This window comes from Thermobia domestica, chromosome 8, assembly GCF_964235325.1.
Source record: "Thermobia domestica chromosome 8, izTheDome1.hap1.1, whole genome shotgun sequence".
NCBI classification, from domain to species: domain Eukaryota; kingdom Metazoa; phylum Arthropoda; class Insecta; order Zygentoma; family Lepismatidae; genus Thermobia; species Thermobia domestica.
This window is the reverse complement of record NC_137461.1, coordinates 272270127-272295635: the sequence shown is the minus strand read 5'-3', so window position 1 is coordinate 272295635 and position 25509 is coordinate 272270127. Positions and strand designations below refer to the sequence as shown.

Genomic DNA, 25509 nt, shown 5'->3' with positions numbered 1-25509 from the left:
CACTGACAAAAGAAAATATTTTTAAAAAATTGACATCATCATCAATTTTGTGTAGAAAGTCAGCAGCAAACTCATACCTTCCGATTTTATCAGTAGGTTTAATTTCATGTAACAGTTGCAATTTGTAGGCGTGCAGCTTGAGTCTTTTATGCACAACGTCATACACAGTACCTTTAGGCACTCCTAATTGTAGACTACGTCTGGCCAGTGACTTCTACGGGCTCCGAACACAGGAAACAAAGATCTGTTCAACAACATCTTCAGAAGTTCTTGGTCTACCTGGTGATTTTGCTTTTAAAACACTACCGGTTTCCTTGAAAGACTTTAGCCAATGACGGGTAGTTTTTGCTGTAGGTGGTTCACCACCATACTGAAGTCTAAAATTACGTTGCACTGTTATAACTGACTCAGTTTTTACACGCAAAATAACACACTGCGCTCTCAGTTGCGGAGTGCACATTATTGCTGAGTTGCTCTGCACTGAACACCTGCCTGGACTGAACTGAGGAAACAGAGGATGAAAGCAGCACTGGTGCCGTCTCAAGGTCAAGCAGACTGCTAACTGCAGGGGAGCCAAACTTGGAGAGTTAATGAATCAAACACCACAAACTAGAATAGTGAATGTCAGATTTTAGGGCACATTAAAACCGGGGGGTTCTTTTTCAAACACACTGTATTTGTGAATAAAATTTTGAGACGAATATTCGAACCCAAGAAGAACTGGAATGAGGAATGACCTCAGCTTCATAAGGAGGAACTACATAATTTATGCCAATCAAATCTAAGAGGTTCAGGTGGGCACTTCATTGTAGCCAGAATAGAAGAAAGTAGGAAAACTTTTAAAGTTTTAACGGGAAATCCAATCGGAAAACGTTCATTAGGAAGACCTAGACGCAGATGAAAGTATACTATTATGATGGATCTAGAAATCGGAATCCAGAAATAGGAATACATATTTGAAACTGTATCCAGTTGGCTAAGGATAGAAGTCAATGGAAAGCTTTTGAGAATGCGGCATTGAACCTCCGGGTTCCATAAGCTATAGAGTTAGTAAGAAATTGTTGATACAAAATTGTTTTATAGACTTCGTTTCTAACAACAAACCTATTTATTTTCGATTAAGAAAAACATTTATTCATAAACTATTTTATAAAGACAAAATTTATGGATAATTAGTTTAGCTGTATATTGTACAAAGTATTTAGAAGAGTTCTGTGGGAAATTCAGAGACAAAATTGGATTGGAAATGGGGTTTTATAATGTTTCAGGTTGACGTCATGGGATTCAATGTCAGCAAACTACGCAACAATACGGTGCACTTCTAATCACCCACAAATAAAGAAATAGACTCACATGGGTTGGATAGGAATAAGAGATATTATAGTCAAAATAAAGGCATTGAAATGACACTGAGAAACACATATTACATGAAGAAATGATGGTCAGCAGGCCCGCAACCAGAGGGGGTAGGGGGCCTGCACCCCTAAACTTTTCATGGCCCCTCCAGACCTGAATACAAAATTCTATTATTAATTCAAAATACACAATTCAGGTATTCATAAGAGAATTTTTGATGACTTGGCCCCCCTAACATATTCATGACCCCCCAAACCTCTGAGGCCGGTTGCGGGCCTGATGGTCAGTGGACAAATCAAAACTTGACTGGATATCTAAAGACAAGAAGATACCTGGGAAGGGTCCTCATAAAAGATGTATGTCGAAATCAAGAAACATTGCGCCAAGTATCGCGGAAAAGAATTACTTAAACTAAATGATTCGAGAAACAGTATGAAAGACTTTCATCCAGCAGTGCATTGACAGTGGTGGTTGATGACGATGATGATGATGATGATAATAATAATGATATGTGCTTGTATATGCAGTATGTCTATTTATAACTTTCAAAATAATATTTTCTTATTTCTTCTCCGCGTAACTTTTATTTTTCCTTCTATTCCCGCAGTGCGAAATCCTTATTAATATATTTGTCTGGAAGCAAAATGATTTGTCCATGTCTGTTTACATTACAAAGCGTTTTATTTAATTTAAGAGAAAAGTGCTGTTAACAAAATTTGATATAAAAATGAAACTTATCTCTCTTTTTTTCCTTTTTGAAGAAAACAACGCAAAGTAAATTAAAAATACTAGAGGAAGAGATAAAAATAAGTTCTTATTTAGCTTTTTTTTTAAAAAAAAATAATAAGTTGTAAGAACAGATACAAGCAATTTTTAACTAATTGTAATTTAGTGTTTCGGTCTTTTTAAATAAAAAATTCTATTATCGTGTTTTCTCTTCCTCTTTGTTTGTTAGAAGTTTGGCCTCTAGTTTTCCTTATTCTACCAACGTTACTGCAGAATATATAGTCTTAAAAGAAGTAATGTTCCGTCTAACGGTGCCTGGCAATACTGTTAATGCAGAGACTTCTAAAAATAGCAATTTCAGTCTTCGCTCTGTGGTTTGTAATCAGTGTTGCCAACCGGCCTGAAAGTTTCATTTTAGACATAAGTCTTTTCATACGACTTTTCTTTTCTTTTCTTTTTAAAGATATTTTATTTATTTATTTATGACTTCTTTTACGTGGCGAAGTTAAGGCTCTGCAGCCTTCTCCGAGCACTTAACCACGTGCATACATTCTTTTTTTTTTAAAAAAAAAGAAAAAGGACCAATATATAGAAAATATTAACAATTACAAAATAAAATTATTGAACCACATAAAAAGAAGAATATACTACTTAAGTAAAAAAATAGTTAAACACTTCAAAAACAAAAATTGAAAATAATATACAATATAGGAAACAAAAATAACATGGAGAAACTTAAAATGCATATATCATAAGCGGTACCAGAACTATGAATATATAAGCTGTACAAGGTTACCTATTGATTGTGTGTTCATATATGGATTATTAATAATCTCGTAAAACGAAGATGACTCATGAGCTACCAGTATCCCTATCTTTACTTAAGAGAAGGGAATTTACAGATTTTTTAAATTTGGCAACTGTGGAAACGTTGTGTATTAATTGAGGTAAACTGTTCCAGAGGCATGTAGTACTTACTGTGAAGGATTTTGAGTATGAATCAGAATTGTGACTGGGTATGGAGAGCAAGAAATCATTTTGTTATCTTGTGCTTCTAGTATGAAAGTCTGATAAATATAAAAATCTACGAGCTAGATACGATGGTTCTGACATAGTAAGTATTTTGTACAATAGGGTAAGATTATGTAAATTTCTTCTTCCAACTAACGTCAGCCATGACAGTTTTTTTATAAAAGGATGTGAGGTGTTCCCTGTAAGTTATATTGAAAATAAATCTAACGCATGCATTTTGCACTCTTTGCAAGCGCTTTGATTGATTTTCTGTTAGATCAAAATAGACTGAGTAGCAATAGTCAAGATGTGGAAACACCAGTACCTTGACAAGTTTGATCTTCAGAGATATTGGTAAGAAATTTCTTAGTCGATTTAACGTATGCAGGGCACCAAATGCTCTCTTACAAACTCCATTTATTTGAACTGACCAGGAGAGATTTTGATTTAGTATGACTCCCAAATTTTTGACAGTTGTGGAGAATGGAATAACAGTATGGGACAATTTTATATTCGGGAGCTGATAGATATTAATAGAAGAGAGAATTCTTGGAGAGCCAATTAAGATGCACTGCGATTTTGTTGCATTTAATTTTAACCCATGAGCCGTAGACCAGTCGCTGATTTTGTTTAACTCAGTACTTATTTTCTCAATTGCATTATTAATATCTTGTTGGGGAAAAGAAGCATATAATTGAAAATCATCAGCGTAAATATGGTATTTACAATAGGTGAGAATTTTAGGGAGATCATTAATGTAAAGGGCAAAGAGAAGGGGACCTAGTACGCTACCCTGCGGCACTCCACTGTTGATACAATGCCATGTCGATATATGATCCTGATTGATCACTACTCTTTGTTTACGTTCGTGAAGGTAAGAATGAAACCATTTAACCACTGGTTCAGAAAAATTAAACAATAATGATAATTTCTGCAGTAATATGTCAAAATCAATCGTTTGAAATGCTTTACTATAGTCAAGTAGAGTCAGGAGCGTTAGTTTTCTCAATAGCCCATTTTATATCCTCCGTTACGTTTACTAGTGCAGTGCATGTGCTATGATTACTTCGAAAACCAGATTGAAATGTATCCAATAAATTATTTGTTGTTAAGTATTCCCGAATTTGATCATTTACAATATATTCAAAAACTTTTGAAAGCACGGGAAGGACACTGATAGGACGATAGTCTGTGATATTGTCAGCGTTGTTCTTTTTTGGAAGTGGGCGGACCTTAGCGAGTTTCCATACTGTGGGAAAAGTACCTGTGGAAAGAGAGTAATTAAATATATCAGTGATAGGATTAAGTACACGCGGTAGGATTTTCCTGATCATGGTTATTGAAATATCATCTGTACCAGTGGCTTGAGATTTAATTCTTTGGATCGCTTTTAATACATGTGCAGGCTGTACGTGAGAAAACGAGAACAGAGAGTTAATTTCCGAAGCTACAATATTATTCATTGTTTGCAGTTTCATGGCGGCTGGCATCATACTGATTTTACAGAAAAAAATGTTCAATTCATCTGGCGTGTAGTTAACTGCGTTCTTGGCTATGTTTCTCCCAACACCTAATACTTTTAGCCGTTTCCAAAGAACTGCTCCATTATTTTCGAATTCAAGTATTTCATAGGTAAAGCGCCGTTTTGCCTTCCTTACTTCTTGAGTGCAACGGTTTCTTAATATTCTATAGTTTTCGAATTTTGTATTGGGACTTACTGTGCTATCACTGGAGGGATCACTATTTTTAACATGTCTCCTGTATGCTCTATAAGCTTTATCTCTCCGCGTCATTAACGAACGTAATTCATCGGTTAACCATGGTGATGGACGCGTTTCTTAACTACAGGGGCGTGTCTATCATACAAATTTATTATTAAAGAATTTAGAGTATTTACCTGCTCGTCAACTGTAGGGAGGCAGTTTATTGAGTGCCACGGCAAGCAGGCAGCATCGATGTTCAGGTCTACTTCATTCATGTACCTAAAGTCTCTGTATGATGTGAATTTAGTTTTATATTGCGGAACTCGAAGTTTGTAGGATATATATAACATATCATGGTACGAGATGCCGGGTGTGTGGATTTGACCGTGGCTAATTACATGTTCTTCCTTGAATACCAGTATAAGAGATATATGTAAACAAATAAATAAGATTCATTAATTTCTATGTATAACTAAGTAATTAACTAACTCTATGGCCTATGGAACCCAGAGGTTCAATGCCACGTTCATAAAAGCTCTCCACTGACTTATATCCTTAGCCAGCTGTTTCCAGTTTCTACTTTGTATTTCTATTTCTGCGAGATCCATCTTAGCATTGTCCTCCCATTTGCGCCTAGGTCTTCCTAATGGTCGTTTTCCGACTGGATTTCCAGTTGAAACCTTGAAAGCGTTCCTGCTTTCTTCCATTCTAGATACATGACCTGCCCACCTGAGCCTCATAGACTTGATTACCTTAAAAATGTTTAGTAAACGGAATAAATTATGCAGTTCCTCGTTATGAAGTTTCCGCCATTCTACATTCTCGTTAATCTTCGGTCGGAATATTCGTTTCAGGATTTCATTCTCAAATACTTTAAGTCTGCATTCTTCCCTCAGAGTAAGCGACCATGTTGGGGAGCCACACAGCATAACAAGTATGCTTATGTTTTTATATATATTTTAAACTTCAAATTTCTCGACAGAATTCGCAAAAATAAAAGGTTTTGAAGTGAATAATAAAAGAAATTCCCTGCTTTTGTTCGACATTGATTTAATTTCTTTGTGAATATTGTTTTGGTCTATTAACATTGACTCTAGATATTTAAAAGTATCTACTTTGTCGAAAGTATTATTTAATATAATCTATATATATAAAAGAAGAAATTACGGTCGACTGCTGAATAAGTGACTGACCGATTAAGATGCAAGTCAAACAATATGTACTGTTTGAAATTTCGACAATATATCTGGTGTAGTAAAAAGTAATCCATTACTTTGGCATGACATTGAAGGCTTGATTTACCATAGTTAGAATGATCCGATTTAGGTCACATATGCATCGTTTTGTTCGATAATGTGTTGCCATTTGGAAGGTAATATCATGATGCCTCTCTCATAGAAGCCCTTGTCCCTAGTGGCAAAAAATTGAGACAGTCGATTTTCAAAAACCTCTCTTGAAGCGACTTTTTCACCAGCAAACGTATTCGCCATAGACAGAAACAGATGGTAATCACTCGGTGCCAGGCCCGGACTATAAGGTGGATGCATAAGAACCTCCCAACCAAGCTCCCGGAGCTTCTGGCGAGTCACTATCGATATGAGTGTTCTGACGTTGTGCTGGTGAAACGCAATGCCTCTCCTATTGGCCAAAGCTGGCTGCTTCTGGGCGATTGCTGCCTTCAGACGGTCCAATTGTTGACAGTACAGTTCCGAGTTAAGGGTTTGGCCGTAGGGGAGCGGCTCATAGTAGATAATTCCCTGCCATTCCCACCAAACACACAACAAAACCATCCTGGCCGTCAATCCTGGCTTGGGCACCGTTTGCGCTGGCTCACCGCGCTTCAACCACGACCGTTTTCGCGTGACATTGTCGTAAGTGATCCACTTTTCATCGCCAGTCACCAACTGCTTCAGAAATGGGTCGATTTTTTCGTGATTCAACAGCGATTCGCAGATGGAAATTCAGTCCATGAGATTTTTTTGCGTTAACTCGTGTGGCACCCATACATCAAGCTTCTTTTTGTATCCAGCCTTATGCAAATGGTTCCACACGGTTTTTTGTGGAATGTTTAGCTTTTGGGCAATCGACACAGTCCTTACATGACGGTCGGACGCGGCTATGTCCATGATTTTATCGACATTTTCGACACTTGGCCTTCCAGTGCGTGGTGCATTTTTGACGTCAAAATTACCGGAACGGAATCGACGAAACCAAAATTGCGCGTGATTGGCTGTTACAGTACCAGGACCATAAACACTATTCACATTTGCAGCCGTCTGGCTTGCGTTTTCGCCTTTATCGAAGAAAAACTGTAAAATATAGCGTATTTTCTCTTTGCTAGTGTCCATTTTGACTCGCGCTCACACAACACTGAGTCAACTCATCATAACTATCTGAACAGTGTTTGTAGTACTTAATCGCATTGTTTGAACGCCATCTCGTTGAACCCGATCGGACTTATACAACGCGAGATACAGATCACTGAAGCCATCTTTTGGCAAAATAATGGATTACTTTTTTACTACATTGTATATACGAGGATACATCAGATACTACTAATAGAGGACTTTTAGAAATTATGTGTGGAAGGAAAGAGGGAGAATACAAATTGTAGTTATTGTTATAAGATTTCATGAGTCGGAATCCCTTAAAGCTAGAAATATGGAATTTGCTTTTTTAGACTTTTCATTTAAAATAATTTTATTATACTAATAATAACATTTACTTTAGGACCTAAATTACTTAGATACATAAGAGCACTGTATATCTAAGGTGGTTTCTACAAGGAAAACTAAATATCAAAGTCCCAGCAGAACATTTTAGAAATTTCTATATTATAATCATATAGATCTAACTCCTTCTTCTTCTAGCAGATAATTTTTTTTAGATAACATGATGGAAGATGTTTTAAAGCTGGGAGATCTGGTCTAGCTCTTTACCTGGTGGTTCTCAATATAGAAGCTACATTACTGTTTATTTATACTATACTACAAAGTAATTAAAATACATTTTTCCAGCGTCTTTTGTTATTTATCCCAGATGGGAAGATAAGAGGTGGAAGGAAAAGGGGTTGTGCGGATTGTAATAACACGTCCATATCTCGGAATCCCTAAAAGGTTACAGATGAAATTTGGCATTTGGATTTTTCACTTGTTTCGGCGTTCTTTTAAATGTTTGATCTAGAACGGAAGAAAAAAGATTTTGGGAGGGTTCACGAAGATGCTCATAAGAGATTTTCAAATTTAGTGCGAATCTTCGAGTTATAGAGATTTTACAAAGTGTTAATCAACTATACCGTCAAACTATACAAACTAATTCTTCACATCAGAACAAGAAAACATGTTCATATGGATCTGTAGAGAGAAGTTCAGAGCGTTAAAAAGCGTGGATAAACTACACTTCAACATGTGTTATTTCGAACTCAAAAAAACATGGAGTGCCAGTCCATATAAGCGTAGAAAAAGTTGCACGTATACCATCCAAAAATGGATATTTTAGCAATTTGCAATATGTGCGCAAGGGATTCCCTACAAGTCATAATTCTTTGATGTGCTCTTAAGGTAAAGGTAGGTTCGAAGTAGGCAAAAGGTAACCCTTGCTAGCAATGAATACGAAATGCCTAGGTGGCAAGTCGAAAGTGTCAACGAAATCTAGCTCAATGGTTCGTCGTGTTCGGATTAATGCGTGCTGCAATGTATTGTTTCACGGTATATATCGCGTTTCTCACATGTATAATCTTGAAACAATATGCAGTTTGTTTGAAAAGAACTCCCTATTTTTAAGTATAAATTTAATTGGGAAATGAATGAAAACTTACATCAATGAGTACATATCATGAGAATTCCTTCAAGTTTTCTTTAATGTTGGTAGACTTCAACGTGAGATCCATTTGTGGCCCTGCACACGTCGAGACGATATTCCACTTCTCGCCACGTATTCACCAACATTTCAGGTGTAACTGTCCCAACCGCCGCGACGATTCTTTCCCGTGAATGATTGGTGTCTCTGATCTTTTCACTGTACACGACATTTTTTTATGTGGCCCCAAAAGAAAAAGCCCAGTGGGGTTAAGTCTGGGCTTCGTAGTGGCCAAGGTATTGGGCCAGCCCTGCCTATCCACCTTCCTGGAAAGCGAATGTCAAGAGCCGCACGCACATGGTTACTGTAATGAGGTGGGGCGCCATCTTGTTGAAGAAACACAAGCCCCTTTTCCGCCTCAATATCGTCCATTTGAGGAAAAACGTACTCTATCAGCATGTCATAATGAAAGGACCAATCATACGATTTTCCATCAAACCGCACCAGAAATTAAGTTTGGGAGAGTTTTGTATATGCTGAATAACTTCATGTGGATGCTCTGCCCCCAAATTCTGCAGTTATGACGACTAACTGTTCCACTGACATGAAATGTAGCCTCATCAGAAAAGAGAATCCTTTTTAAAAAATTGACATCATCATCAATTCTGTGTAGAAAGTCAGCAGCAAACTCGACCTTCCGATTTTATCAGTAGGTTTAAATTCATGTAACAGTTTTAATTTGTAGGCGCACAACTTAAGTATTTTACGCACAACATCATACACAGTACCTTTGGGCACTCCTAATTGTAGACTACGTCTGGCCAATGACTTCTTTGGGCTCCGAACACAAGAAACACGGATCTGTTCATCGACATCTTCAGAAGTTCTCGGTCTACCTGGTGATTTTGCTTTTAAAACACTACCGGTTTCCTTGAAAGATTTTAGCCAATGACGGATAGTTTTTGCTGTAGGTGGTTCACCACAATACTGACCTCTAAAATTACGTTGCACTGTTATAACTGACTCAGTTTTCACAAGCCAAATAGCATACTGCGCTTTCTGTTGCGGAGTCAGTACACATTGTTGCTGAGTTGCTCTGCACTGCACACCTGCCTGGACTGAACTGAGGGAACAGAGGAAAGAAACAGCACTGGTGTCGTCTCAAGGTCAAGCAGAATGCTAACTGCAGGGGAACCAAACTTGGAGAGTTAATGAATCAAACACCACAAACTAGAAAGTGTATGTCACTTTGTACAGATTCTAGGGCGCATTAAAACTAGGGAGTTCTTTTTCAAACACACTATATTGGAGCATGCATTATTCCGAACATGAAAAACTATAGAATTGGGATCGTTGACACCTACGACTTCCCGCTGGCATATTCCAGTTCACTGCTATCAAAGCTTTCTTCTTGTCTACTTCGGACCCAGCTTTAAGTCAATGCATATCTGGAAATTCTGTTGGGATCATACCTGACAATTATGGCCTTTGCGAAAACACATCCGCACTCATTGCACATTGCAGAAATATGCATTTTGGAGGGCGTATGTGGAACTTCCTCTACATTGATATGTACCGCACTCCACGGTTTCTAGTGTTCGAATAACACGTTCTGTTCTCCACTTTGGAAAGCCCTAGCTGTGAAACTATGCACTTTTCCCCATAGATATATATATAAACTTTTTTCCCCTTATTTTGGTGAGAGAAATCACATCTTACAATTTGTCACTATAGTTCATTAACACTCTGCATATGAAATTTGCAGAAAGAAGAAAGCAAAATATTGCCCACATTTACTGGAGGGCGCATTTGCTTCTTTTAAGTATATGTTTAAAGGAGTTCATTCCAGAAATATTATCACCACCTACATCAAAACATTTATTCTAGCTATTAACGATGTTTTAATGCTAATAATAAAGTACGATATACAGTTTTTTTTCTTTACAAAGATTTTCACAAAGAGTCGTGTATTTTATGAAAAGTTTAGGATTATAATTCCTCAAATAACCTCTACGTACTGGATTGGCCTGCTTTACCAATTTTCAGCACCTTGAACTCTACTAGGGTACTTAAGAGACCAAAATCATATCTACAAAGAAATTACATATCGACTGAAACCAGGGAATCCATGGTATTTTTCAGTTCAAAATCTTTTGTCTTCGCAAATTCTGTCGAGGAAAATTTGAAGCTTAAAATATATAAAACGCAGACTGAAAGTATTTCGAGAACAAAATCCTGAGTATTCGGACCCAAGGGGAACGGAAATGGGGAATGGTGGAAACTTCACAATGAGGAACGGCATAATTTATATCGTTTACCAAGCATTGTTAGAATCATCAAGTCTAGGAGGCTCAGGAGGGCAGGTCATGTAGCCAAAATGGAGGAAAGTAAGAATACTTGAAAATCAATCGGAAAACGACCATTAGGAAGACCTAGGTACAGATGGGAGGACAATATTAAGGTGGACCTCGCAGAAATAGCAGTACAAAATAGAAATAGGATCCAGTTAGCTAAGGGCAGAAGTCAATGGAGAGCTTTTGTGAACGCTGCATTGAATCTCCGGGTTGCATACACCATAGAATGAGTTGGTTACATTGTGGAAATTTTCGACAAGACTTTGAGATATCACCTTCCTGATCTCCTTATTCCCCTAAATGACTTTCTCATATGCAAAGATGTTTGTCAAGTCTTCGTAGGAAGATATATTGTAACCGTTCTGCGTGTTCCTTTTAAAAGAGAATTGTTTTCTCAAGTATATAACAATTTTCTTTATTTTATTTATTTTTGTTTTGTTTAAAGAAAAGTTGTCGAGTGTGTTTATACTAAGAACTCTGTTTATTATAGATGCGTGTATCAAATGTTTATGTTTGTTGGTGTTTTTTTTTTTTTTTTTCGTCGGAAAAGAAATTTCGTTGCCAAGATGCAAGTGCAGAAGTGTAGCTGTTTTTTATGGGATGTTACGGGTCGCTATGGGACGTAAAAGGCAAAGGTTATGGCAGCGTACAAGGCACCTCAATCTTTTCAAAACATCTGCGCGCTCACGGAATCGTGGTGGATGGAAGGTTTTATATTGAGCGACTTCTCTATTCATGGGAAAAATAAAAGAAGGGTTGTCGTTCCGTTACTATTTTGTTTACTTTGTTATCCTCTGTCTTGAAAGATACGATGTCTACTATATAAATGCATTTCTGGTACATTGACTCTTCTTGGCCGAATAGCTAACGCGCCGTGCTTTCTGAGCACATGGTCCAGGATTCGATCCCCATTTGGGGGTACTTTTCATGGATAAACACTGATAGTAGAGTGGTTTGTATTTTACTTTAAACAGTAGGTTTCGACTCATATAGCCTTTTTGTTAATAAATCAAGTGCCAGTGTCACGTAGACACTAAAAGTTTGGTTTGTATGCCGTAATATTCTCTCAATTATTATTGAAACCGGAAGTGATAGTATATCGTTTACCATTTCCGGTTTTAGTAGAGATATTAGATTGGAGATAGAATATATGTTCTTAGAATGTGTAATTGATAACGGAAAACAGCTTCAAGCTATCGGTTACCGAGCTTCCTCTTGGATAAACGCTTAGCGTACGCGTCTTGAGCTCCCACCGGGAATGGAACCGGGAGCCAATGTGGTTCGGATCCCACGTTAAGCTGTAGGGCAACGTCTCGTATGGCCTCGTTGCTGAAAGGGATGCTAAACTTAAAATCTAGTCAAGTCAAGTGAAGCTATCTATTTCCGGTTTTACTCTATAGCGAACAGCGTTAAAATCGGAAGTAGTTTATTTCTGTCACTTCCGGTTTGAATAAAGGGTTAAAAGAGAAGAAGGCAATATCTGTTCTTAGAACGCTAAAGAAAAAAAGCTTCGACTGTCTCTAATCGTTTTTTCTGTATATAGATCAATATTGAAATCGGAAGTTGTAGTAAATTTCCTATCACTTCCAGTTCTAGTAGAGGGTTTAAAAATGCTTAATCGATAGCAGGAAATGTTTTCTTGCTTCTATCACTGCTTTTGATTTTATAATGATCAACGTTAAAACCAGAAATGATCGATTGCCATTGCCGATGGATAGATCACGACTTCGATTCCTCGCTTTTGACTTTCGATGTGTGCGTCCTCGCCAACGTCGATGGTGATTCAGTAAGTAGTAGTTAATTTCTTTGTCTCCCGGATGGACGGACACACAGACAGACGCTTAAATACGCCTATACAAAAGAGATTTGGTAAACCAAGCTCCTTAAAACAAAACGACCGTTAAAATCTAGTCAACGAACCGACCAGCATTTCTTGTAAAATCGTTAGTAGAGTTGCATGTTCACTAGGAACTTCGCAGTGGTTTGTGAATCTATGCACGTTACAATAATACAAAAGTATTGAATGAAGTGCATTTAAATTACTGTACTATGTGCATAGTAGCTACCTGTTGTTGTTAATATATATAATATACTCTATACTATAATACTCTATACTATATACTATAATATACTCTGTTGTTGTTAATATACTCTAATAGAACGAAATTGACACTTTATTCCTTCGAAGATATGTAGGCAGCGTACACGCTTTCAGTGCGGGAGAAATATGGTTTGATTCCGGACAGGGCATCATGTTGTTCTGACCCACGATAAGCTGTAAGCTCACGTATCTATAGCCAGTAGGTAGTGTTGCGCAGAAAGTGAAACGACAAATACAACTTTCTTGTTTTTCTTTTTTTTTTTAATTTTGTAAAAACTATCGTCTCGTCTTAATTCTCGAAAAGTTTTGAAAATTTATGTACAGTCCACAGCAAAAAAAAAACTGCAACATGTGCATGGAAGTTTATTTTGAAACTACACCTAACAGCCCAGGTAATCAACATAACGTCTAAGTGGCACGAATCACGCGAGGAAAATCCTCGGCGTCCTCCCCTGCATACTTATTTTGGAGCAAAAGACTTCGTTGTTTCACAATAAACTTATATGCTCATGTTGTAGGTTTTTTTTCCTGTGGACTGTACCACATCTATCCTCTTTTTTCGTTAATTTCATCTACAAGTTATAAAAAATCCTTACTCGTCACGAGACGTCCAGGAAGGGTGTGATGTAACATCATTTAACCCATATTTTTTTGAATTGATTTGATTTTACATTCCTTTCAGCAGCCAGACTATATGAGACGTGGACCTATAGCTTAACCTGCGATCCAAATTACATGAGCTCCCGCTGGGAAACGAACCAGCGTCTGCCACGCCAAAGGAGCATACGTTAACCGCTTAGCCACGAGGGAGCTCTTAAACCATATTTTTTGTTGAAGTATTTTGTGAAATGACTTAACATATTTTTAAACGTAGATACGTGATCTTTCATTGTGTTCGCATACTCACTTTATCGATTTATAGTTTCTATATTATGAATCATGTAACACACACAGTGTTTGAAACCTTAGACTTGGGTGAAATAGTATTGTCCACAAGACTCTTGAAATGTCTCATCTCATCTCGTTTCCGAGATATTGACGTGTTTCTCGTCTTGCCTTGAATTTAAAAGTCTACTTCTCGTCTAGACTCTTGTCTCATTTTTGAATCGAGACGAAATAAAAAAAAATGTTAGCTTCGTGAACAACACTCTGAAAGGACGTCAAACTCCAAATTAACAGACCAACCAAAACGGACACTTTAACTCTGGAACATCTACGTTCACTACGAACAGTAGCGACTCCTTACTGCAGAAATGTAAAGCTTTTGTTTCCACAGAAGTCGACGTGTCATCCTTAGTACCTAGCCGCTTAGTATACAACTAATTTTTTAATCATAAATTGCATGCAATGTGGACATGCATGGATACTACTCAATATAGATAACTTGCACAATGAGATGAATCAGGACAGCACAGGGTATTTATTACTTGCATATATTGAGTGCAATATTTGCATTGAGCTTAATAGGCCTAAAGGCATATATTGATTTCTGAGGATACATTTTAGGGGCATTTAGAAGCATACAATGATGACGATAAAGGAATCAGAAAGGCAAAGTGACCCCCGGTGACATTTCAGCTGCCTCGGCAAGATCTATGTTGTAATGCAGGTCAAGCAATATAAAATGCATCATGGGTTCGGATCCACGTTAAGCTCTAAGTTCATAAGCCCATGTATCACATAGCCTCTGTGTAAGCCCTGTATATCGAAAAAACTCTGCCCACCCCCAAATGTCTCTGCTCCTTCGCTTGTCCCCCAAAAAATTAAAGCTCACGTCCTGACTGGGAGGAAACCTCATGATCTTGGAGAGAGTAGGGACCATTGCATTTTTTTAACGTAATTAATTCTGTCCCCCTCCGTTTTAAGCTTCGAGACATATTCACTCATATTTCTTTAATCTAAACATGAATACTGCCATCTTGATCCAGCACAACCATCGTAAATTTGCTTTCACTGCTTCGTCATATTTAGAATTTCTCGTGTAGTTTTGCCAGCTTGAAATTAAATAATGCATTAAGTTACAAACTCTGCGTGTTCGTTAAAAGTTCATGCCTTATGAAGATTTTTCCATTTCTCTCAGAAATGCAAATAGTATTTCTTTTTAGTTGCAAAAATTAAGTTGTATTTACTAAAGTATGACTTGCGATGATAGATTTTCTTTGATCGTGTAATTGTTTTGCTTCTACATACAAACGTAGTACCTCTTGAATCGTGCTTTCAATTTTTGAATATTTGATAGCTTGAAAATGTTGCCACGTTTTTCAGCGATCAATATTTTCTGATTCCTTCTTCCATCTGACAGTATTTCGTCTGAAAGATCTATATTGAAGAAACTGTGCAATTGATAAACATATTCCTGTACTTTAAAACAAAATGCCCTTCATAGTTATCGACTTACTACCACCTACACTTACTACTAACTGTGAAGGTTAGTTTACGTGGTTATTATCATTAATGACGTATAATAAATAACTTGTCATGCAGTTATTATTATCAACGACTTATAATAAATAACTTGTTATGTGTTTATTATCATCAACGATCTATAATAGATAACTTGTTACTTATGCATTATTATCAACGACCTCATGTTACATTGTTGTTATATTCAACGACCTACAATAAATAACTTGTTACGTGATAATTATTATCAACGATATACAATAAATAACTTGTTACGTGGTTATTATTATCAACGACCTATAATAAATAATTTGTACTGTGGTTATTATTATAAACGATCTCTAATAAAAACTTGTTACGTGGTTATTATTATCAACGATCTATAACAAATAACTTGTTATCTAGTTGTTATTATCAACGACCTATAATAAATAACATATTACGTTGTTATTATTATCAACGACCTATAATAAATAACTTGTTGCGTAGTTATTATCAGCGACCTATAATAAATAACTTGTTATGTGACAATAACATTTAAATTTTTACTCATGTTACTTTCGTGTAGAGCGACACTGCCTACAGGCCATTACCATTCTACGCATTTTAAGTTTTTATCCAATATCCAGGCAGATATCCGAATTTTCAATGCTAGTACGTTCAATGCTCTCCCGCTGGTAATCAAACTCGAAACCTCGTGCAACAAAGATGCGTACACTACCCACCAAATCAACAGGAAGGACACGTTGAAAGGAAAGTAGCATGAAAAAACGATCCTGCCCCGTCCCCAGTTGTTGTTATAATCTTAAATACAATAAACGCCCCGATAGGAAATTTCTTGTCTAATACATACTTAATTTATTCTGGAATATGTAAAGTGAAGACAGGAAGTCAAATATGCCACTCAGGCTTGGTACGATAATTTACTCGTTATGTTTATATATATATATATATATATATATATATATATATATATATATATATATATATATATATATATATATACGTAAACTACACTTAATTTACGTCACATAGGAAACAAGTTTTTTTTCCACAGCCGTAAATCTATTTTTCTTTAAAAGCAAACAAACAAAAACAAATTAAAACCATTCAAAAGCTGTAAACAGACAAGAGTAGAACACAAAATACATTTTTTTCAACCTTGTTAGTTGCATCAACTGAAACGAAGTCTAAACTTTTTGAGCCTTATGCAGAGTCGTTCTGACGCCTGATTAGTGTGATACTAAGGAGTTCAACTAACATATGTCTCCTGCAGTAGTCAGGCCTTTAGTATGACGCTAATTATAGTCAAAACGACTCTGTATAAGTTCTTTAGAGTTTATATATATAGCGTGTAGCTAATATTTCTTAATGTTTTACCCTCATTGCAGACTGTGGAGGGGACAAAACATTGAAAACTGAAACCGACAAAACAGCCAACAGCAAGTATGAAGTGTAATGCGTTTTTGTGAGTGCAGAAAGTCACCAGGCGCGTCGACCTCGGAAGTCTATGAATATCAAAACCAAGCAGCGTTGTAGCATTATATAATCGTCCTTCATTTCACCATAACTTTTCTGGCTTTGAACGAGTCAACTACAGCGGATTTAAAACGTAAAACTTTGTGAAATGTTTTTAAAATATAATCATGCGCGCAAATTGTAATACTTATTGATTGTTTATACAGGAAAGGCTAATTTAGAAAGTCAATATGGCATTTATAAAATTTTAAAATTCAGCGGTAGCCCATACAAATTTGGAAGGAAATTTTAAATCATTTTTTGGTGCCAAACCAAACAGTAACCAGTCCAAGAAACGTTTTAATTTAATGTGTAAACATGTTTCTAGTTTTCTTTACGTACTCCATACATTTTAGCGTATTTTACGCGTCACGAATATTGTTTTGTACGAAATTACCTCACCTGATGCCATTCTAGATTCCAGCCTATTCACTTAGGCGTTAATCCGGGTCTTGTCACCACTCCCTGAAGTTTTGAAGAAAAGTTGTTCATTGCATACCTTACCAAACCTATTAAATGAAGCCTTTCTCGGGTGTCCAGTGGCTAGCGCTTCGTGTCTTTGCTCTACATGATCGGGGTACGATTCCCGGTAGAAGAATATTGAACACATTATGGTGCCTCGGATTCCAGCTAGATGCCCAGGTCTAGGTCGTAGATATGAAAAGGAACGCTAAACCTTAATAACCATGTTTTCAAGCCCTTTAATGTAGGAAGAAATTTGGGTGCACATTAATTGTGATGTCATGAACTTTGCGTCCAGATTTGAGACTTGTAAGAACAGATTCAGGTACAGTTACTGCTGGCTCACTTTAAATAACTATCCTTTCTGACCAAAGCTTAATACACTTATACACTTGTATATATAAATGAAAGTGACTATGTTTATGACTTAATTATTCATGAGCCACACGACCGATCTCGATCAAATTTTCAACAGATGAGGTTCCGGCCTGGAATGGTTTTGATCGTATCACATTGATGGTGCAACTTAGAAGAGAGGAAAGAGATATTTAAAAATAATCGAACATGACCTATCAATTTGTAGTTTTCGGGGTCACTGAGATGAACAGTGATATTTCCGATGTTGTTTAAACCGAATTCAACCCCGTTACTTGGAGGAGGTATATGAAAATAATAAAAAAATAACCGTTATTAGTGTCAAATCCACTCTTTGGGGTCGCTGAGATGTACTGAGATGCAGTTTAAATTCAAATTCCGTCCCACAGCTTTTGAAAATGACTGATATTAGTGTCAAATTCATAGTTTTTGGTGTCGCTGAGACAAACAGTGACACTTCCGATGCTGTTTAAATTCAAATTCACCCCTTTATGTCCAAAATGAAATGTATTATCCCCGTATGAAGGACGGGAATTTTTCTAGTTAAAAGAAAAATGTTACAGCTAGTTACAGCTTCCACAACTTAACGCTGTATTGAGTTGAGTTGATTTTGAGTTTAACATCTCTATCAGCAGCGAAGCTATATAAGACGGAACCTACTGATTAATGTGGAATCCGAACCACATGAGCTCCCGCTGGGAATCGAACCCGGGTCAGCCACACCAAAGGACGCTAACCGCTTAGCCACGGAGGAGCTCTTAACGTTGTATTCATGAGATATTCAATCTGATCAGAAAGGGTAGTTACTGGTATTTATGTAATAAGTGCCAGAATCGTAATGGATGAAAGTTTTATGGCTCGCTTTCTACATTTTTTTATATTCTTTATTGTGTGTACACTATTATTATTTATTATTAAGTATTCTGCTTTTGGCAGGTCCTGGAACTAATGAGTATTTTTTTTCTTTTCTTCTTCTTAATTTTCAGTTTGGATCTGGAAATGTTTCTTCCATGTTTCTCGATTTCAGCTTTCTCTTTTAACTCCCAATATTTTTCTTCTATTTTTTTCAAATCATTGATCATTTGTGTTCTTCTTCTTCCTATTTCTTGTTTTCCTTCCATCTTTCCTTCTATGGTGGTATGAGTGTGTCTACATTACTCACTAAAATTCAGAGAAATATTGAGAAGCCCGTAATGATAAAACTTTTTTTCTCAAAAGAAAAAAATATTATTTTTTTAGAAACTACATTTGAGATTTTTTTTTTAAAAAAAGCAAAAATTCCAACATAATTTTATTCTTTACTTCTAAGTTATTTAGAAAATTAAAATTAGTCTTTTGTTGTGTAAATTGAAGTTCATTGGAGAAAGTTTTGTGAGTGTAAGTAAAAGTTTTAAACTTTTTAAAGATTTTCTCTCTTTCTCCCCTTTCACTTTATTTCTTTTTTCTTTCACTTTATTCTATTGTAATTTATGTTTTTTTAGAATTACTTTTTTTCTCAATTTGTATGTAAAGTGTTTCTCGTGTTCCTCTCCCCCCATATGTATTTTCGTTTGACTTTATTATTATCGAATTGTGGCAACAGCGAATATACAAAGGAACATGCAAAGAAGTTTTGAAAGAAGACGCGTTCAACAGCTCAGGTCATTTTATCTTCTTTTCTTTTCTTTTCTTTTTTTCTTTTTAAGTAAGTACTCCAATAAACTCTTTAAACAAACTCTTCGTGTGAAAATAAGACTACGAAAAAGAGTGTAAGGAAAAAAATATGACAGAAAAAAAAGCGTAAGAACTGATGATGAGTCGATGAAGACGTTACCTGAAAAAAAAATCGTTAATCAACAGAGTGTCAGGGGAGATATAAACGTAAGCGTAGTTCGTTATACCTTTGGAAGAGCTTGTTCTCAAAGTGAAGTCAATGTTGTCTGAAGGGGATAATCATGGTTCGTGGAGTTACGTACTGCCGAGATGATCATCAGCAAACTTTTCGCGGTAGCGCTAGTGTTAAATTCAAACCTTTTCCCTTTCAAGGAACAGGCCATCTGAAGAACCAGTGGATGTCAGAGAGTATTAGCAGTAGATACAAACCAAATTACTTTTTTTGGATTATATTTGAAAGATGTTCCTCAGTCTTATCCCAGTCTTTTCACTAGCTCAAAATATGGCAGAAGTAAAATAATAATTGAAGCGAGCGTAGGGAGCTTCTATCATTCGAGTCGATCGAAAAGAAAAATGACATGTAATCTTTCAGTTTAATGTCCCACTATCATGCACACTAAAGAGATGGATGATTAAGGCAAGTAAATGGCGATGGAAGAATTGGTGGAATGTGAGTGTGGGAGGATGGGATCCCGAGAAAACCCCATGGATACGATGTTGTCCACCACAAACTTATTTAGCCTGGGATCGAACCAGGAACCACACGCAACCAGAGGAAAGTGCTATACCATTGAGCCACCTTCCCCCCTCGAGTCGATCGATATTTGTTTGTCTGTCCACTTGTCTATTACACAATTACTCTCGTAAGGCTTGTCCGATTTTTAGTAAAACTCAGTATATACCTTTCTCCAACCTTCCAAAATATACGTATTGTTTGGGATTGCAATTTATGAATAATAATGAAAGGAAAAGGGGGTTAAACTCAACTTACGTTGCCAGCTTAAACACATGCTTACAAAATAAATTTTCAGTATAAAACACTTTAATAATATTCGATTTTGATAAAACATACTGTATAGTATCTGTAGAGTATTGATAATCTCCACAACTTCGAGTTAAAATCTCCCAAGAATGAAAGAGTGAATTTACCCCATTTCTCTAATTATATATATATATATATCCCTATAATTTTCATTTTAAAAAATGTTTGATTTTTATGTAATATGGTGTATATTTTTTAGGCTTCCCAATCATTCATTCATTCCCTCTGCATAGGCTTAAAATTAAAGACAAGTAAAAGAATAGGTGAACGAACTCCTTCCTCGATGTTTTTAAAAGGTTCCACAATAGCTATAGTAAATATTGTTATTCGAATTAGATAGAATATTGTATTTATTTTCTTTGTGGCTTTGTTACAAATTTACAATGTTTTTAGGATTAAAGTCAGTCAAAAATGAGCATTGAATTTATCCACCTAATGCAGGGTGGATTCCTCACCCGCACTTTGAAACGTGTATTCCACAATAGTAAACATACGCACGCATATTAATAAATTTTGATGTAATATAATGCATATGTTTTAAGGTTTCACAGTGATCTGCACTATTTGGATTTTGTAATTAACCACTAATAAGGGAGCGAACTTTTTTCAAACAGTTTTAAAAATAGTTTCACTATAACATTCATGTAAAATAGATTCGATTGTGACGCAAAATGGTGTATATGTTTATTGAGAGTGTCACAGAATCGAAACTACTTCGAGTTGAAGTCAGTGAAAAATGAAGGCTGAGTCGTCTCCCCTTTGCCCATAATTAATAAAAAAAAAAGTGTTCCATATAATATCCCCAAAGAAAAATCATTCTACTTTTGTTGTAAGTATATATCTATCATACGAGTTATTATTATTCTAATTTAGAGTTTGACTGAGGGGACTCATTGGGACCCTGGTTCGATCCCGGCTAAATAAATTTTTGGTGGACAACATCGTGTCCGTTGATTTACATGGGGTACTCTGGCTTCCTCCCACATTACCATTCCACCAATTCTTCCATCATCATCATCATCATCATCAAACACTTCCCTTATGTCCCTTAGGATAACGGGCATAATCCTGGGTCGTTATACTGAAAGGATTAGATTTTGGCTGACATATGGAATTAGCAATTAAGGCTATTTTTTTTAATGTTCGAGACGAATGATATCTCGGGACTTTACGTAATGGAATACCCCTTTTTTTTTAGGATTGTTTCTGTTGAAGAATAAAGTTATCATGGAGCTTTCTCAGTATGTGGCATGTGATCTACTGGTAATGATGATATTGTTGAGATTATATTTAATGAGAACTTATTATTCTCTTTTTTTTTAAAAAAAAGAAAACTTGTGTACACCAGTTAAAATATTAATAATCGGCACGTGTATAAGTGTTGGTTACTACTGTGATGGAAAGAAACAAGACGAGTTAAGAAACTACAACTTGACTTTTGTCCTTCGTTTGAGTTTTTTTTTTTTTTTTTTTTAATCACAAGAATATTATACAAGTATATCCTATATGATCCATGAAACTCATTTGTTCTTGACCAAACATGACATAGCGATAGATCTTGACAAACTTAATGAGAGTATGAAATATTATTAAAATGGAATGAAATTTTTAGTTAAACATCCCGCGATCATTCTCTCTCTATTTTATTTATTTTTATATTATTTTAGTTTAACGTACCACAATTATGCTCCGAGGCTATAAGAAAGACGGTTTATAATCATAATAAATGGAATGGTAGAATGAGAAATGGTGAGAGGAAACGCAAGGACCCCGAGAAAATCCACACATAGTGTTGCCTATCACAAACCCCCATCAAAGCGAGAAATAATATTGTTCCTATGAACTCTGAGTCCAGAATTAATTGCAATCTTTTAGTTGAAACTGAAAGTGACAAAAATGTACATGATTTGTCGCGAACTGAAATCGATCGAAGGACCCCACACAGTATAGGTGAGCTCTCTACCACCAAGCCATGACGGTCCCTGGTTATGTCTTTTAAGCTAAAGGGAAATCAATGGTTATGAATAATTGGTTAAGTGAAAATGTGGGGAAAAAATACCATTTCGAGAAAATGCACGGATACAATGTTTGTCCACCACAAACTCACTGGCCAGGCATAAACCAGGGACACCTCGCACCGGAAATTGAGCCATGGTGCCCCCATGAAATATTGTGGTATGTATGCCTTTGATTTCCTAGTTATAGACCATCAAAGATTGGTTAAATTTTTACAAGAAGTTCTCTAACTACTGTGTAAGGAACCTGTTGATTTGGATATTCTTTACAAGAAATTCTCCAACTGTTATAGAGCAAATCTTTTGATTTCGTTAAATTTTTTACAAGAACTTCTCCAATTCTTATGGAATGAATCTGTTGATTTGGTTAAATTTTTACAGAAAGTTCTCCCACTGTTTTGGAACAAATGTGTTGATTTGGTTAGTTTTTTTTTACAGGAAGACCTCCAGCTGTTATGGAATAAATCTATTGATTTGGTTAATTTTTTTATAAGAAATTCTCCAACTGTTACGGAGCAAATTGTTGATTTAGTTGAATTTTTGCAAGAAGTCCTCCAACCTTTGTGGAACAAATCTGTTGATTTGGTTAAATTTTTACAATAAATTCTTTAACTGTTATGGAATAAACTTGTTTATTTGAGACGTAAGAAAGTAAATTAGAGACATTTGATTTAATAATTATGTTGTAAATGCATGTGTATTTAATTGAAGACTTATTTTGAAATAATCAATGAAGGATTAGTTTTTTCTGAATGGGGAAACTTACTTTTTTGTGTTAGCTTTTTAAAAGCCAGCTAATAAACAGCTGTTCTGTGAGAACTCTTTCGCAAGTCGATCCGCATTGCTGAACATGATGAAAATGTTTCCTCTTGTCTCCACCTCTTTCTTCTTTCTTCCTTCTCAGCATACACGGGAGTCCAAAAATAGTGTACTTTACCTCTGCTGACGTCATTTACCAACCACTAATCCTTCACTCCTGTGGTCCACTAAATACATCAACTTACGTTTCAAAGAGTGCCCATACGAGAGCAACGTTTTCTGTTTCTCTCTGTTAAAGAACTCAATCCCCTCTTTTCGTTTTCCAGTTAGATCTCACGCATTCACAAGGACTGAATTTTATCACAGAGGAAACGTTACATATGAATGCAATCTGATATAATTTCATCTCCTCGTAGACGCTTCATTAACACGCTTACTGAAGTAGATAGGATATTTTTGATTTGACATTTAGTTGAACGAATGCCGTGTTCATTACGAATGAATAAAAGTTTGTTTGTGTTCTCTTTATTCAATGAATCCTACACTTAGAAGAGCGAGAAATTTTTGCAGGTTCGATTGATTTTTTTTATATTACTGGTGGGTGTAATAATTTAATAATTTACGTCAAATGGGATTAACCTAACGTTATCGAATTACGAAAGAAATTTATGAGGCCTTAATTTCAGTTCACTTATTAAGAGTAACTAACAATTTTCATAAAATGAATTTACTCTACCAATTTCGAACGCGATAAAGCAATTTAAATAAACCTCATATTTGGGAAATTTAATTTAGGGAAAGAAAGTAAATGATTTTCACGATATGAGGAGTAAATTTGCCGTTATTGGAAGTGAGTAAATAACTTAGTTCAACGTTATTTTTGAGGAATCTAATTTTATTAGGCTTCCAAACTATGGCATTCATGAGATTGTACTAATGACATGAAATTGTATTGCATTGCATTCATGAGATTGTATTGTATTAAATAATTGTCTGAATGACTCTATGTTTCTCCACATCAATAAAACCAAAAACGATGCAAAAGGTAAGAAGAGAAGGAGAGAATAAAAATAGAATGAAATCTTTTAGTCTTACGTCCCACGTTAATGCCGGCTACGTTAAAGGAGACGGTAATGATGAGAAATGAATGAAAAGGTGGATTGAAGAAAGCGGGAGGAAACGTGAGAACCCCGAGAAAATTCACGCACACGGTGTTTGTCCACCACAAAGTTCACTTGGCGCAATGTGGGATCGAACCAGGAACCCCATGCACCAGAGGTGAATGCTCTACCACTGAGCCACCCCGGCCCCGCCAAGGAGAGGATAAGAAGTGGTTCTTATAATGTAGATTCAATGGCTGAACAAACACAAACCAAATGCAACTTTCTTACAAGGCTATCTATAATCTTTATTATTATAAATTAACTAGAAATGTTACAGTTTCGGAAGTATAGCACTTCCTTCTTCAAACTACAAATCCAACTGAAATCATAAATAATATTACATCATTTGTTATCTCTACCAATCACTTTTCATTAAAATTCAAAATATATATGTCCATTCTTGTGACATTTTGAATTCTTAACAGACATAATACATTGTTAACAAATCTTTATATTTCTTTTAACATATATTAACTAAAATAAACACTAATTAACTACCTAAATATTGAAATTTTCTACCTGAATATTGAATACTTAATTAACTACCTGAATATTGAAAAAAACAGAAATAAATTTAACCCTATATTGTTCTTATATTCTACTTTTCTTCTTTCTTCTCTTTTCAAAATGTACTCCCACTCTTCATTAATATTCAAACCACTATTCCAGTTCATAGCTTTATCTAAACTTCTTCTATCCTCTTCGCTTCTCTCCACTTTCTAACCAGTTGTCTCCCTTCATATTCCAATATATTCGCTCCTACCCAGTTTACTTCGTGGCCTGTTTCATTGACGTGCTTGTAAATGGCATTAGTGTCTCCCTTCAGTCTTACATCATCTTTATGTTCTTTTAAACGATCTTGCATTGTCTTTTTGGTTTCCCCTACATACACCTTATCACACATCCCACACGATATTTCATATATCACTCCTTTTTTTTTTTTTTACATAATTCCGCTGACGTTCTCATCTTCTTTTTCTGTATGATATCTATTATCTTCATTCCTCCTTTCCTGTAAGTCTTAATACCTTTTCTCTTAAGAATTCTTCTTATCTTCTCTGATATCAACC

General features: G+C 35.8%; 3 protein-coding genes across 3 annotated transcripts in view; 1 reads left to right on the top strand and 2 right to left on the bottom strand.

Annotated features, from left to right (window-relative positions):
* Positions 1 to 25509, top strand: part of LOC145693636 (uncharacterized) — a 265246-nt gene that overhangs the window by 9167 nt on the left and 230570 nt on the right. The gene's annotated exons all lie outside the window — the stretch shown is intronic.
* The window catches only part of LOC145693635 (uncharacterized), a 1111198-nt gene that overhangs the window by 989095 nt on the left and 96594 nt on the right, over positions 1 to 25509 (bottom strand). The window lies entirely within an intron of this gene.
* On the bottom strand, positions 6758 to 7144 carry LOC145692578 (histone-lysine N-methyltransferase SETMAR-like). The gene has a single exon (XM_081767889.1). The coding sequence runs from the start codon at positions 7142 to 7144 to the stop codon at positions 6758 to 6760; it is 387 nt and encodes a 128-aa protein (XP_081624015.1).

Bases quoted from the DNA above. Each gene is read 5' to 3' on its own strand.
- LOC145692578 (XM_081767889.1), bottom strand. From the start codon at position 7,144: ATGGACACTAGCAAAGAGAAAATACGCTATATTTTACAGTTTTTCTTC.